At 51.1% G+C, this 16318-nt stretch overlaps 1 protein-coding gene, 1 long non-coding RNA gene and 1 other non-coding gene across 3 annotated transcripts in view; all 3 read left to right on the forward strand.

Annotated features, from left to right (window-relative positions):
* Nucleotides 1-6824, forward strand: part of lasp1 (LIM and SH3 protein 1) — a 36795-nt gene extending 29971 nt beyond the window's left edge. Inside the window, exons 5-7 of the mRNA XM_069185819.1 lie at nt 728-809; nt 1370-1467; nt 2102-6824. Coding sequence (XP_069041920.1) covers nt 728-809; nt 1370-1467; nt 2102-2275 — 354 coding nt within the window. The 3' untranslated portion in view covers nt 2276-6824. The remainder of the gene's footprint in view (nt 1-727; nt 810-1369; nt 1468-2101) is intronic.
* A 956-nt stretch (nt 6825-7780) lies between these two features.
* On the forward strand, nt 7781-11353 carry LOC107079289 (uncharacterized). Its single transcript, XR_001480239.2, has 2 exons — nt 7781-8277; nt 9674-11353. It is a non-coding gene; the product is annotated as an uncharacterized lncRNA (long non-coding RNA).
* Nucleotides 11354-13311: 1958 nt separating this feature from the next.
* Nucleotides 13312-13383, forward strand: trnac-gca (transfer RNA cysteine (anticodon GCA)). Its single transcript has one exon. It is a non-coding gene; the product is annotated as a tRNA-Cys (tRNA).
* Nucleotides 13384-16318: the final 2935 nt, after the last annotated feature.

Raw genomic sequence — 16318 nt, forward strand, 5'->3', positions numbered from 1 at the left:
TCATAGAACTTGACCTGGCTGTGCATTGTGCTTTGTGTTCAGGGCTCTGGCTAGGATTGATCGATTGTAAAAATGGCAGGGGTTCCAGAATAGAGAAATACGGCTCCGATTGCCCAGACATTCAGTCTGAAATTTCAAGCATGGTGCCTTTAATTGAGTGCATTTGTATAGGCAGACATGCAGCTGTAACAGTACTAAATAAATTGCCTTACAGCTTAAAGCTGCATGAAAACACGCACCTACTGAAGCCTGAAATGGATCTAGGTGCTTTGCAGGAGGAGTCTGTTTTGATTAATAATGCACTAGTGAAATCAGGGTTGACAGAAATGTGGCAGAAGGGTGTTCCTTTCAGTATCAGACTTCCAGACATGTATCAGACACAGAGATGTATTGTACGTAGTGGCATGCTGCCTCCAGAAATCCAAAAGCCTGTGAGTGACAAAGCTATAGCATGTTAATCATAGATCTTAGATCTGAAACCTCTGCCAGATGGGAGATGCTGAAACAAATGTCTCAGATTAAGAAGTCACATGCGGTGTGCAGTGAACCCTTCTGCCTAGCGCAGACTGCACCAGGTGTGTGGCACAAGAAACCCGGGAAGAGATGGGAGTTTCCCTGTAGGCTCGACGGGCTGCAGCTCGAACCCGGGCCAGGGGAACGCACAGGGCCACCCTGCGCTTTCGACCGTGCGTGATGGAGACGTTTCTGTCGCTGCTTCTTTCCGCAGATCAAGTACCATGAAGACTTTGAGAAGAGCCGGATGGGTGGGGAGGGACACAGCCAAACCCCCCCTCCTCACGGCACCCCAGGTAAGTCAGCAGGCTGGCCCAGGACCGGGAACATGGCTCTGCCTGTATTGCCTTAAATAAAGTATTGGGGTGGAAAGAAAGTAAGCAAATGAAGGTAAAAACATATGCAAATGATTTCCATACGATCAGGATGCTTTGGAATCTCAGTAAGAAAAAAATGCAGTTACCCCGATTTTTGTACTTGTCCAAACATAATGCAAATAGTGCAGATTTATTAGACTCGTCTTCTGTAATGAGCTGGTTTCTTTAAACCAGCTGACACCCTGCTTTCCCTGCTGTACGCAAAGGAAACCCGATTGATCAGCTGCTTGTTCCTGGAGCAGTTTTGTTTTGCAGTTCTAAAATAAAAGCTGCTTTACTCTTTTGGGTTCCGGTGCGCGATCTGCAGAGCCTTATCATGCATTGTTGTCTGCGTTATTCTTCCCCCCCCAAAAACAGAAAAATACGCTTTAAATTGCACAAGATGCTGACATGTTCATTGTTTTAAACGATATACAATGAGCAAGTGAAGGGCAGGGGCTGTGGTGTCCTGTCTTGCTAACCAGATCCTCTGTCTGTAGGATATCACCAGCAGCCCGGGGCTCCTCAGAACTTCAACTTTGAGCCCGCCCCCGAGCCTCCCCGCCAGGCCGCTGCCGCACCGCCCTCTAGTGCTGGGGTAAGTTACCGCACCCGCGCAGCGTGTGTAGCTGCAGCTCTCGGAGGTCTGTCGCTTTTTCTAACTTCTGACGCCAGTGTCCGTGTGGTCCTGTCAAGTAAGTGACAAGCTGGTAAATATTTTCAGTTCTGGGGCTGTCACTCTGACCCGACTCCTGATTGGGCAGATTCAAGGCGCGCTCTCTGACCCGACTCCTGATTGGGCAGATTCAAGGCGCGCTCTCTGACCCGACTCCTGATTGGGCAGATTCAAGGCGCGCTCTCTGACCCGACTCCTGATTGGGCAGATTCAAGGCGCGCTCTCTGACCCGACTCCTGATTGGGCAGATTCAAGGCGCGCTCTCTGACCCGACTCCTGATTGGGCAGATTCAAGCGTCGCTCTCTGACCCGACTCCTGATTGGGCAGATTCAAGCGTCGCTCTCCCGACACAACTCCCCGTTGGGGCGAGCGGAGGTGTTTCGAGGCAGATTTGTGCATTGTCCTGAGGAGGTATTTTTTGCTCTTGGAGTCCCAGACGTTGGAAAGCGGCAGGCTTCCCCGCGGACCTCGCTCTGCCGAGACAGCGGGTGGCGTGTCTTTGGAATCGTGTGTCTCTCTCTCACCGCGTGGCGCCGCCGCCTCCCCTTTTTGCAGAAGCGGTACCGGGCGGTGTACGACTACGTGGCCGCGGACGAGGACGAGGTGTCCTTCCAGGACGGAGACATGATCCTGGACGTGCAGCAGATCGACGAGGGCTGGATGTACGGCCGTGTGGAGCGCACCGGTCAGCAGGGCATGCTGCCCGCCAACTACGTGGAGGCCATCTGACCTGGGCGCCCCGAGACGGGGGGGGGAGGGGGAGAAAGGAGTGGGGAGGGGCTGGAGGGAGGGTGAAGTTTCCAGCGCCATCTCACTTTACTTCGCTCTCTCTGCTGATCATGATTCTGCCGTTTCCTCCCCGCCCACACCCACCTGGGCTCCTCTTTGCCGGGCTGCGCTGTGCTCTGGGTGCTAACAAGCCTGTGTCCTCAGTCCTCTGCAGTGTCAGCCCCCCACCCCCCCTCCCCCTCCAGGGCTCCCACACCCGAGCGCACCTCTGCAGGCTCCCGCCACGCACAGCGCCACACTCTGGCAGCCGTCCATTAAGATCTCCCATTCCCGTCTGCCAGTTATTTATAAAAACAGACACGTTCATTTTCCTGTTTTCTGAATCATTCCATTCTCTTTTTTTAAAAAAAGTCTTCGGTATACATAATTACATTTTCAATCAAGTTACCAGTGCCACAGAAAGCCTTTAAAATAATATATATATATATGCATTTACACATACAGTATATACTCTTGCTTCTCGATCGTATAGCTGTGAGAATCGTGTGGGGGGGCTGATAGAACTGGAATCCAATACAAGAAACTGAGACACCCCACCCTCCAGCGCCTTCTAAATAAGACACAGCTTACCAGCTATGCGATACTGTTATTATCCTGCAAGCTTAGCTCTGGCCTTGTGAATGCGCTGATGCCTCTATGTATCCAGTGTGCGACGCTGTCTCCGTCTTCTTAACGCAGAGCTCCACCGCAGTACCGTGGAGCTTGAGAAACCCTCCACACCTCCAGAAGCAACTGCGCTTGGTCCACGGGATCCCATGACGTTTTTTTTTGGGGGTGGGGGGTGTTTATGTCATCTGTTCAAGCACCGGGGGTCCACTGCCAGAAATGTGCAGACAGTGTGGCCCCTGCTGTAAACCCAGCGAGAGAGGAGCTTCATTTCGGTTCTTCCTTGTAGAGTTGAGGAGTTGAAGGCACTTGATCTCGTTTTGAGATCATTGTGGATCAAGAGCAGGGTCTGGATGGCATTAAAAGGAGGTGCTGTAAGTCCTAGGAACGTCATCGCCCAGCTGTGCTATGCACTGATTCACAAAGATTTAGGCATATATGGTCTATTACATGGCCGTATGTAAACAGTTTAAGAAGGAGAGCTTTTGCACAGCAGTTCAGCGAATGGAATTTTAAAAGTCTGTGCCTCTGAAACGAAGCTATTTTTTTTCCGTCTAAAATAATCTCGCTGTTCGCGTGTCCCTCTTTGAAAGCTACCAGGAGGCTATTGTAATGTCTAGTGTGGCGGAGTTTGTTTTTGCTAGCGACAGCCAAGATCTGCCAGGTCCCTGTTAACGTTGAACTCAGTGCTGTGCTGTAAGTTTCTGTAAGTCAAGGGGCCAAGCACCTGTTTCTGAAATGGGAAAAAAAAAAACATGACCATGAATTTTACACTTTATTCTTTTATTTTAAGAAACATTCCAGACATTAATCCACAACATAGAAAGATGTGGATTAAAACGGCGATGATAAAGGCTGAGGGCATTGCTGTTATTAGCAATGTTATCAGGATTATTTTTTGCTTCTTCACCCTCACTGTCCTGTTTTCTGAAGAAAGGGAGTATATTTTTTTAACTTGAACCGTTAATCTTCTCTCTAACAAAACGGAAGGCGGGAAGTCGGGTCGGTGTTTTGCGCTGGACGGCCAGAGCCGCAGGCAGTCCTGCAGGAGGTGACCGCAGTGCGGTTTCAGAGCTGACCTCGACACCCATGTCTCAAAGCCGCCTTTCTCTACCGGCTTCACAGAGCTGCTGGACCGGCCAGCTTGGTTGGTTGTCATTGGCTAAAACGCCTACAAGGTCTTTTGCTTCAGCACCGATATTTGCTCCCACTTTTATTTAAAAAACAGAACCTGGAGTCCTTTTCCGAGATAGATCCAGCCAGCGTGGTGTTGTCCCACCTGGGATCACAGCCCTTAGCCTTGGTGCTCCAGAGGAGCCGACGGGCTCTTCCGTCACGCTTCAGAAGTGCACCCTGAGGCCCCGCCGGCACCCCTGCTGGCTTTGCCGTGTTCAGTCAGCGCCTGTGGCACCAAGACGAAGACTAAGATGGGTGCTGTGGCGTATGTGAACATCATGCCCTCTGCTCCTGCTAATCCATTACAAAAGAGCAGGGTCTGCTTGTTTCCGTGTCTTGCAAAGAGATCCTTTTCACTTGCTCTTGTAGTTGCATCGGAAGTCGGAAAAGATGGAGCAAATTTTGACGCTGGAGCAAAAGGTTTTGGAAGCCGGTCAGCACCTTAACTGGGCCTTCTCTGTAGAAATCGGGGGGAAGCTGCACCAAAATGGGGTTGCTGGGCTGGGGTTGGTTCTGGGCTCTGACTGACCTGGCCTCCTCCTCCGGTGGTGGGGAGCAGTGTGTAGCATCACATCTCTCTGCACAGTGCGCACACAGAGTCCTGGCCTTTCCCAGCAGGAACATCCCTGGCTCAGCCATTCTGCATGCGCAGACACACCAAACCCCAGACAGGGGACAATACCGGGCAAGCACAGTAGCCGGTACCTGGACCCCCGTGCAGGGCCTGACACACATATTTGTAAATCTTGGAGGGCAGCGGCAAGCCTGTGGATACTGCTTGCAACGTGGCAGGGGTCTGTGTGCGCATCACATGTAACATTCCAGCAAATCGCCAGGGTCTTCCTAACATTCCATCTCACGTGTGTTATCAGTGACATTCCATTAAAACCCATGTCTGCTATTTTTAATGCTGCACTGTGATTTAAAAGAGCAGGGGGGGAGGAAAATATACTTTTATTTTTGGCTATTAAAATGGAAAGGAATCAAGGTGTAATTTATGTATGTATAAATTTAGATTTTAAAAAATTCAGGATTTAAAAAAGGGATTTTGGGATTTTGAAGGGGTAAAAACGTCAAATCCAAGGTGTGAAGCATTGATGTTGTCCATTCCATCCATGTTTATCAGAAAGATGAGTGGCCCGAGTCGTGGGTGGGGCTGGGAGTGGGTATGAACCGTGCTGTGGATTTTGTAGGAGGTGAAAGTTAGTGGAACTACTTGGAGCCCCTTGTTATTATAACAGATGGCTTTGATCTGGAGTCATCTGCCCACATGCCTTGTACACAACATGGCAGGTACACATGTGTCTTAGATCTTGCCTTGACGCATTGTGTGGGGCCTGACACATATGTTGTTGAAAAAAGATATATTTACAACATAGGTTTGTAGTGAGGGAAGGAAATTAGCCCGTTCTGCTGTGTTAGGAAAGAGGGCTTGTTGCTGTAGAGCTACAGGGGTTTGCTCAGTGTTGGAGACCTGCTCTTGATCTCCAGTTTGTCCAGTGTGTGATAGGAGGGACCAGGCATCACCCATCCAGTAAACTCGCCCTCCAGGTCTGTACAGCGGATCCTAATTTCTACCCATCACACGCGCTGTCCTTCATAAGAAAACCTTGTACTGGACACTTCCAGATGTGTCTTCTTTGATAGAGAAGGACATAGTGCAGCAGTTTTCACCACAACCTCAGGGCCACTTCACACAGGCTGCAGGCTACTGGAGACCTTTCTCCAGGGTATGATAGAAAGTGTGTTTTTTCTCCCAGTTTACGGCCACACAAGTGGAGACAGCCCTATTACGTAGGGGAGAGGGGGTCTACGTAGTTTTCAAGAACTGTACATTTCATTTTTCAAAGAACAACTGGATGTTTTACTGCTCATTTTAAACTGTATTCTGGTGCATTGTCCTGGGCTACTGGGTGACACTGGAGGGTATCTCCCAGGGCAGCCTCTGGAGTTAATGACAAGGCGCTATTTCAGCAGGGAGCTGAGCAGTTACTGGTTATTGGTTGGAGATGGTGATGCACTGACGTGGTAGGTTTTACTGTGTCTTGGAGCTCAGGAGATCTTTGAAAGGGCTGATCTAGCAGTGGGAACAGCTAGGATGGTATGCTCCTAGGTAGGGTCTTTCAGCACACCTGTTTGCGTTTTGGTGCTGGGAGTGGTCACTCCGCGACTCTCCACTTCCTGGTATGTGATCAGAGCCTTAGTCCCCTGACTATTCTGTGTCTCTCAATTAATGGTGGGGTTGAGGGGGGTCTTGATTCACTCTGCCTTATACACACTCTTCCCCATTTCCCTGACCCTCCTTCCCCAACCTCAAGGGACCGTTATCCCCATTCAGTTTCTCGGCTTCTCCCGTTTTCCGCCCCGATCCGCCCTCCCGGTTCGTCTTTCTGCCTGTCCTCAAGGGAGCGTTTCAGCCCAGGAGAGGTGATCGACCAGTACGCTTTATTTGTGCTAAACTGTCTTAATTTTTTTATTGTTAAAATTTCCTTTTATTTTACATGTTGGGGGGGGGGGGACCCCGAATTAAGAAACCAATGCATTCCATATTGAGGTCGTGGTCGTTTCCCCCCGTCCTGATTTTCGTTAGTACTCGCCAATCCTGTGATCTCTCGAGGTTCGTTCAACATCCCTGCTGTCTGCGTCACAGCATTGACACCTGTGCTGACCGAATCTCCAAATTCAATAAATTGTCATTTGTACCCAGCGTGGCCCGAGAGTCTTCCTTTGGCTGTCCTCGGGCTGTTTTGGGGGGTGCCACCGAGCCCCCTCGCGTTCTCGTTCGGTTCACGGGGAAGGTCAGCCGGATTTTGGAGCGTGGGGGTTCGTGTGTCCCCGTCCGAGAGGCCCCGGCGCCAGTGTGAGCGTGTGCCCCGCCGTGGACCGGCGTCAGCTCCTCCAGATCCTCACGGGTCGGCCCAGCAGACGGCTTCGGACTCCGAAGGTAAGGCCAGCGGAAGCTACCGGCGAGCGCATTAGAAACCGAAGGCGGTTTCCTTCCGGAAGGCTGTGGGGAGTCGGGGCCCGGCTGATGCCCCGGCTCCTCTCGGAGGGCAGCAGGGAGAGATCATCGCAGCAGTTTTAATTCCTGAGCCAACCGGGAGCCAGCTCCCGGGCTGCCTCTCCTTTATAGTCTGTTATGTTGTGTGTGCTTGACTGCTTCCAATTGGGTTGAGGGGGAAATGTCCCTGCTCGCACAGAAACGGGTGGCTATCCCAGCTCAGAGCCCTAAGGTCCCGAGTGCCCATCACGACCTGGCCCGTCCCGGGAGAGCCGGGTACGCGGACACGCCTGCGGAGACTGACCGCAGGAGGGAGGTGAGGGGTGTGGAGGCTCCCGTGAGCCTGCTGGCACTCGCGTCTCCCCGCCTTCAGCTGCACCTTCACGCCCCACGTCTGCCTGCTGGAGCCGGACTTCGGGCGGAGCAGAGCTCCCTGCCAGGAATAGCCGCTCCGTCCCCTCTACTGTCCACACGGACAGGAGCCGCGCAGGCCGGGCCGTGTCCTCAGAAACCCGTCACCCGGACAGCCGGCTCACGCGAGAATGGACTGTCGGAAACGCCACCCCGCTCCCCTCCCGGGTCCGCGCGGGACAGCCGGCCGGCCGGCACGCGCCTCGGCCTCGGGCTGCGGCGCTCCGCTCCTCCTCCGGAAAATCCCGGAACACATTCCGGGGGGGCGCAGCGCATCTGGCGACGCCTCCCCTTTCAACGCAGGGGGCGCAATCGATCGTTTCTGCTGCGGCTGCTCTGAATCCCCTCTCCCCGGTGTGTGCAGACCTGACTTCCGCCCCACTGTCGGCATTTGTCCATTCCTGGTTACCGTACCCACAACACGCACACAGACACACACACACACACCTCAGTCCCCACTGCTCACCCTGGGTCTGATCATCTTTCTCGCCGCGGCGTCTCCTCCTCCTCCTCCTCCTCTCCGCATCCCGGCGCCTCCGTCTCCATCACCATGCTGGACATCTTGATCCTCATGTTCTTCGCCATCATCGGACTGGTCATCCTGTCCTACATCATCTACATGCTGTGAGGGGCGGACCGCGGCCGAGCGGGGGCCGTGAGCTGAGCTGCGCTGCCCGGGTGGACAGCAGTAAGTCGGCGCCTGCGGGAGGAGACGGGCCCTTGTGCAGCTGTGGTTGTCGCTAGCGGGGTACGTGTATCAGTGCGGGGATGGGTTGTGCACCGGTAGTCAAATATCGCACGGCCTTAGAGGTACGGAACCAGCCGAACCAGCGCTGGTTTTCTGAAGGGACAAATCCCGCTGGAAATGTCTTGACAGCTAAATCCGGTGATTTTACTGACGGCCACCAAATACGCGTCTGTTTAATAAAATATATTTTATGAACACACGCGTGGCGTAAGGGCTTTATTATTTTTATTTTATTTTAATCGAAGGCGTCCGATGGGACCCGATTCGGAGCTTTCTTGCGTTTTAATGTAAGCCTCTTATTCCGCCCGAATTGACCAGTATAACGCCGCCCCCCAAAACAACAACAACAACAACAACAACAAAAAAAAAAACGCTGTTTCCGTTTTCTGAGTGCGACCGGTATTTTATCTGAAAGCATCAGACCGGCTCTGGGGACTCCGGTGCCGGAGCCGGTCGTTTCGGCTGCCCTGGCGTGTCAGGACGGTAGCGCGGACCGTGTAGAATCGCCACCCCGAAACTCCGTTTAACAAGAGATCTCGCTTTAGGGGTACGTCTCACACTGGTTCCCAGTAAAACCGCCCAGACCAGAGCGTGGGGATGCGTGCCAGAAAGTGAAACCTTATTTTAATCCCAAAATTGTGCTAAGCAAACAGGAAGATTAATAGAATTTGCAGAATGTAATACATGAGGCACTACATCCCCAAGCTATCTTACAGCACCAGAGGTTTAGTCGTTTACATGTTATTAAATCTTTTATTAAAAAACCAGGACATTAGGTTTTGGATGGCCCTTTTCTTTGGACTATTCCAGTAAAGCAAGGGGATTTGTCAAGGTGTCAAAGGCTTGGGGTTGTCAAATCTGCTGTTTCTTCCTCCTGTACTGCTTTGTAGTTTGATGTTATGCCAATCCTGTGCTTTTAATTAGCTAATAATGACTGTTTTCTGCTCCCTGTGCACCTTGACCCAGACGTGATCGTAAATCACTCTGGATCAAGGCATCTGCCACACTAATTAATGAAAATGTAGAAAGTGTGGTGTTATTTCTGGCATTACGGTGCTGATACTTCTGTGCATTGCAACCTGGATGATGCACGAGCCCTTTACAGCAGGTGTTCACAGGAGCAGCTCTCTGCGGGGCTGTCTGTGTTCTGCCTGATTCTCAGCCCTGTTGTTGCTTCTCCGGCGGTGACAAAGACCCAGGAGGAAAGGGACAGAGTGCTGCACAGACTTCCCAAAGCAGTTTGAACCAGGGAGCATGAGCAGGGGAAGAAAATAAGAGTTGCATAGTGTTCTGCAGGCTGTTGGGCCCACCTGAACATGAGGCAGGTCACCCCATTTAAGAAAACCGTGCTGTGCAGAAGCCTGGGCTCCAGTGTTGGTGTTTCTGTCTTTTCCAGAGCAGGGATGCCACAGGGACAGCAGGCAGACCGACAGCGCTGGACTCGCAGACTGAGGTGTGCTCTCCGGAGGAACTTTCCTGCCTGGGAATGGAGGAACTGATGCTAGGGGAGAGAAATTTCCAACCCTCCCCGTTCTCCTGCTCTCTTCTTCTCATGGACAGAATCGAATCCCAAACTCTTTTCTCTCCATTGTGTTCCGCTCAGTTCTGAATTCCTCTGTTCTAGATAGGAGGAGGAGGGAGGGACCAGACCCATTGCACCACCTGCTTCACTGCCTCCCTGCCTCTGTCCCTCAGCTCTGTCTGCTGGGCCCCCTGCCTCCCTGCCTCTGTCCCTCAGCTCTGACCACAGGAGGGGCCAGACCCACAGTGCTCTGCGACATGGTGGCCGTGGAAACCCTGTCGCCTAGGAAACTCCTCAGGCTGGTACTTGCCTAGTTTTCTGCCCACAGGTCCTGGACTGTCCTCCGTTTGAGCATCTGCAGGGTCAAGCTCAGCTCAGCTGCTGGCTGGTTTCCCCGACATCGGCGGTCACGTGACTGCATTCCTGATGATGCCCTACAACAAGGATGGGCAGCGCCCGTTTAGCAGAGTTAACTTCAGCGTTACAAGTTGAGCTGCGACCCTCACCAGGAAAAGCAGAGTAAAAATGGATGGATGGATTACCAGTTGAAAGGAGCCCTGGTAGCAAGGGCGTCTAGGTCCCGGGTTCAACCCCAGGTAGGGGCAAGCGATGGAGCTGCTCTGATTCCTTCCAGACGGCTCCCAGGTCAGCCACCGCCTGCTTTCCACATGGGCCTTCATGGGCTGAAAAGGGACCTACCTACCTATTACTAGTTCAATCCTGAGGGAGTCTAGTCCCTGGCAGACTGACCTGGCCCTTCACTGGCATGGGGAGAAACAGGGGTGAATCCCAGGAGGTGATGCCTTACCTGCGGAGGCAAAGAGGAGCATTAGAGCATGAGAAATCAGGAAACAGCAGAGGCAGTTTGCCAAGAGCTGGTACTCTCCACTCTCTACTGTGTAAGGGGACAGAAGTGACTAAGAGTTTTTGAAACACAAGCAAAATGAGGCTTCATATATGCCACGTAGGGCCCAATGTATAAGGAAGCAAACCAAATACACCAGTCTTCTGAAACACTCTGTATGCCAGTGCTACGAAAATATTAAGAATATATTTTTAAGTACAAGTTATATGGTTCTGGGATTTTCTCCCCTCTCCTACATCTAGATATGATTGAATAAAGTGTATGTTGTTGATGTCTCTGGGCTGGCCCTTGACTTAGCCTACTCTTCTCTCTGTCTCTACATGGCTAGATGTTAAAAAAAGGCGTTCGGTTTTCTTCATCACTCTTGCGGGTGCCGACCTCCCAGCTACACGTCTCACTGTGCGCCACCTGCTGGTGAAGAGGGGTTCCTGTGAAAGAACCAGACGTGTCTCCAGCACCTGTCTGCAATGACGAGAGCCAGACTTGCAATCAGCGGGACTGTAAACTGAGCCTACACCTGCCCGCTCCAAGAAGATGCACATTTATGTACCACCCCGAAAAATCACAGTATTACTATTCCTGTGTTGTAGTGTGTTGTTTTTCCTGTCTGTTTGGAAAGAATATCTTGATGTGTAATCTGCGTTTGCTGCTGTAAAAACCCACTTGAATAAACAGCTGGGAATCAGAAAGCCTCGCTGTGGCTCCACTTCACCGCCTTGCAAACATGAAAGTGTCCATATCTGGCCCAGAGATATTAAGTCCTTCCCGCGACATATAACTTTTTCCCCCCTTAAAATGTCCGTTCTCGGATTCCGTAACTACGAGATTAATGAATATTGCGGTGACCTAGAGCCTGAAATCGCAACATTTTCCAAGAGGCAGTCAGGTTTGTTCCCCTTTTTTCGACATTTGGCGCGGTTTTTTTCCACTGACGTGTGTGGTTTAAGTGTTTTCACGAACAGCCGAATTGGGATTGAAGGCCGTAAAACTGGCGGGAAAATCTCTGGTCGGTCCTGTTGGGGTTGAAATTTTATTCACGGCGCTGCTGTTGCTCTGTGTCGGTCTCAAAATATTTCCCCCTCTGGTCAGCAGGCGAGTATTGCCACTATTAATAACGATACCCACGTACTAATATATTAATACGTTATATTAAAACTTGGCATACCGTATGTTTGTGCTGAAGGTCAGTTTCCAGGTGTGGTTTTAGTTGTCGTCTGGAGAAAGACGAACTAATTAAAAGAGTAACCTTCTATCAAGCGGGTTAACATCGGCCGACAACGGTCAGTGATGTGTATTTTCAGACTGGTTCTCTCTTTTTTTTAATTTAAAGTTTACCATGGGGGGAAAGGGAAAGGCCGTAAATGAGAACTGAAATCTGAAATTAAAATATATTTTAGTTTTTACTGTTTGGTAAAGGTTTTGATAAGTTCCCAATGCATGGTGCATTGGCACTTAACGGTATATTTAGGAAACATTGTTATTTTACCTCCTTTATTGGTAGTGCAATATATAGGCTTCATATCTACCTATTGAATAATAATAATAATAATAATAATAATAATAATAATAATAATAATAATAATAATAATTGCTTACACTTATATAGCGCTTTTCTGGACACTCCACTCAAAGCGCTTTACAGGTAATGGGGATCCCCTCCACCACCACCAATGTGCAGCATCCACCCAAGGAATGGGTGTATAATTTAGTCTTCGTGCATTAGACATTGCTTAAAACGAGGACGACGTGAGTGGGGGCAAAGGCAGCCTTTTCTGACGTATGGATGCAGAGCTGACGGGGTCTCGGGTTCGAATCTGTGTGCCCCTGGTTTGCATCCGTGTAAAAAATAGAAACAGTTCTGTGAATCGGGTGAGCGTCCATACCTGATACTTTCTTCAGGTATGGGCAAACCTGCAGTCCCGGGTAATGCGATTAATCGCGGCTAATTAATGTGTTTTTTAGGAGCTGCAATTAACTACTCACTGTGTTGTGTTGACGGGTTACGTGCTCCTACGCAGGTCTGGTGTGCGTAGAGACCCGCACACAACTCAGTGTCTGATGCCACGTCGCCATTCCGCTATTCCTTGGGTGCCAGCGCCTCCTACTGACACAAATGTGCATAACAAGCGACTCCGTGCCCTGAATAATCCCTGCGATCTGATTTACATACAATATCGCTTGTGGAAAAGAAACATGTTTTTTACGTGGCAATAAAACATGTTATATACTCGTATGCATATATATATATAATAGAGATGAAGTCACCGTGGTGGTATTTTGAAACTGTGCAACCGCTAACTTCATTTTTCAGTGTAACACATTGCGGTGGGGGGTGTCTTCAGCGTTTCAGCCCAAGCGCCAGAACGAAACTGTAGTCAAAGCTGGTGCAAGTTTAACAAAACAGACTGTATGTGGGCTGTGAGGCCGGGGTGCGGTATAACTGTGAAGAATGGTGAGATTTAAAGCAGACAGCGCGAAGCCCACACTAAGACCGCGACCCAGCTCTTAGGACTATCTGAACGAAGCGAAATAACACGGCTAGATTGTTTTAAAGAGCTGCACTCACACCCCCGAGTTCCTCCTCACACGCATACAAAGTCAAATGACGCCCACGTCAGCGACTAGGTACGGCCAGTGTTCCCGTAGCGGGGGTATAGCTCAGTGGTAGAGCATTTGACTGCAGATCAAGAGGTCCCCGGTTCAAATCCGGGTGCCCCCTCGGCTGGGATGTTCCCTTTTTTACTACTTGGGATTTCTTGAAGGCTAGATGGGGATTCATGGGATTTTTGTCCTTTCCCCCCCCCAGAGGAGGAGGACGTGAGAGCGTGTGTTCGTCGCGTTAAACGACAGGGAGAACTACAGACCCGCCCAGGTGAGATCAAACGGACGTGAAAGCGCATCACGCACAAGGGGGATGAGGGAACAGGAGCTACAGTATACTATTGCATTTCCAGAAGCACCAGCTGCAGTCACTGCAACAGGGGGGCTGATCTGTATTGACGGCCCCGGTACCTTTTTATCTGTGACCAGTTATTATTACATTTCAAAATCGTACAGCATCCTTTCTTTCGTGAGCAGATTAGATCTGCGGACACCACAGAGGTTTCCGATAGGATGAAACTCCATGCAGCGTCGCTGTTATGAATCATGTATTAATATATATCGCATGGATTCATATAACGTCTTCAGAAGTCACGTAGAGAGCGATTCCGCGTGTTTTTTTCTGATGAGAGTAGTTTTTTTTTTTTGCTTGGCGCCTGCGTTCCGGCTGCACAGTGCTCTGAAGCTCATCGGCAGCACAGACCAACCACAATCTGGAAGTTTCTCCAACGTCTCGTTCCGGAACCGGGTTTTTCGAGGTTAATTCTGAAGATTTATATTCTGTATAGGGCCCTTGTATCCTATCCAGCACGAACAAGAAATAGAAAAACAAGATGTATTGTAATTATTTTACGTGGGGGCGACTTCATTCTCATAGCTATCCTAATGTGAGAAGAATTTGAAGAATTACACTGGAAGGGTTCGTGGGAGTCACGAGCATGTCCACGCGGCCCGGGTGAGGAGTTAATAGGACTCATTGTGATTTCGTAGGCGCACCTTCAGTAGCTCACCGGCAGATGGCGCCCTCCCACTTCCACCCGCAGGTGGGGTCTGAGATGGAGACTATGAGAGTCTCTCTCGTGGGGAACACGCTAGTGGCTATAAGCTATGAACAGCCGCTTGCAGTCCAGTTTTTGTTACTAGGGGGAGAATTAATCTAAACCTTGGATACTGAAGTGAGTTTCTTTTCCTAGCCTTGAGGCATAAGACGCGTACGATGTACCCCATGCATTTTATTTTCCTACCGCTGTGCGCTTTCAAGAGCTCTTTGCTTTATTTTTGAGCTTTTTGGAACTTGGAGGTTTTAAATTGCATGTGCGGCCAAAAAAAAAACCCAAAACTTAAACGGCAGACCCCCCCAATGGGTTTAAGAATTCAGATGAATCCCGTTATTTTGGTAAGGAAAGGGTTCGGCTGCACGATGCAGAGCCTCTGCTGAAAGAGAGAGCAACAGGTGTGTGTGGACCAGGCCTGAGAGCCTCTGTGCTACTTATGGCCCGACATCAGAACCAGTGTCGTCTGGACTCCAGAGCTCGGCCCGCGCTCACCAGCAGATGGCGCCCTCCCACTTCCACCCGAAAGCACGCAGACCACGGCCTGGCAGCTGAGCCGCATGGGAGACCCTTTGCGTGATAAAGGTGGCGATTATTTTGTGTTTTTCACGCTGATGGACTCTGGGAGGCGCTGGCCGGCGCCGTCGGTCGCTGGCCCCTGCCCGGGGTGTTTTCTGCCGAGAGCAAAAAGTTCAAACCGATCGCCTGGCTCCTGCCCGCTAACCCGGATCAGCGTGCCAGCGGCCCGTACCTGCAGCTCCGTGGGTTCAGACCCATCTCTCCCAGCGGTGGCTGAAACCTGCAGCACACCCCTGGTAAAGATGGGAGGTTCCAGCTGCCTTGTGTGTCAGCTCTTGCTCTTCCATGGGTGACCTCTCGCCTACAAGGAGCCCTGGCCAGATCTCCTCACCCCTCCTTGCTGTGATCTGGAGCCCCTCCAAAGGCCTCTCTTCCTCAGGTCTAATTTTATCTGCTCTTTCTGATATTTATTGTCTAGAAATAAACCCCCCGCATTCTGTCTCGGCTTGTCCGCTCCTGGCCTCCCCTCCCCGCCCCTCCTCGTGTCCATTTCCTGCCCCATGTGAAGGCCTTGCCTGTCCCCTGTGTGACATATTCCGAATTCCAGTGGCAATAATGGAATCTGCCCCCTTCGCGCCACAACAATAACCCCGCTGTTCCCTCGCGGCCAATAGGAGCAGAGCTCTCTCCTCCTCACTCTCTCCGCGACCTCGCAAGGCACCGCAGACGCCCCTCTGACACAGCCCGCACTCTCCCCTCCTGTGGGGACCCCCCCATCCCCTCCCCACTTACCTCTCACGCAGCAGTTCCTTACAGGACCCCCCCCCCCACCACGCTCCCTGCTCCCCACCGAAACTGTTCCTCGATGGAGTGGCGCAGGAGAAAAGGCCAACTGAATGATAAGGGGTAGCGCGAATGAAGCAGAGCTGACACTTAAGGATTTCCTGTTAAATTATCTTGAGATAATGAAAGAATCTCGAAAAGAGCAGGGGTGTGCTACTTACGGGCCATCATAGCCTGGTGTCCTGGCCAGATTTCCCCCTGGCCTTTACCCATCATGGCCTCCTAATAATCCCCATCTCTGTACTGGCTTCATCACTCTGCTCTCCTCCCCACTGAGAGCTGGTGTGTGGGGAGTGTACTGGCGCACTATGGCTGCCGTCGCAGTGGTGGTGGTGGAGGGGATCCCCATTATCTGTAAAGCGCTTTGAGTGGAGTGTCCTGTAAAAGAACAGCTGGATCCTTGGATCAGTGTGGACTAAATTGCTTCCCAGTTGTAATCTTATGGGCTTGCTTCTCTTATTTTGCTTGTTTTGTACACCGTCCAGTCCAGTGCCCTCCCTGAACCGGCATGTGTGCCCTTTCTGTGCCTCTCTCTGTGCTCCTGCTGGGAGGTTTCCAGCTCCTGTTTCGCTCTGCCGAGAGCCCTGCGTTTTCCAGGCCCCTCTGTTGTCCTGGCCGTCTCGGCTGTCTTCCTCTCCT

Source organism: Lepisosteus oculatus, chromosome 28 (assembly GCF_040954835.1).
Source record: "Lepisosteus oculatus isolate fLepOcu1 chromosome 28, fLepOcu1.hap2, whole genome shotgun sequence".
In the NCBI taxonomy this organism is placed as follows: Eukaryota; Metazoa; Chordata; class Actinopteri; order Semionotiformes; family Lepisosteidae; genus Lepisosteus; species Lepisosteus oculatus.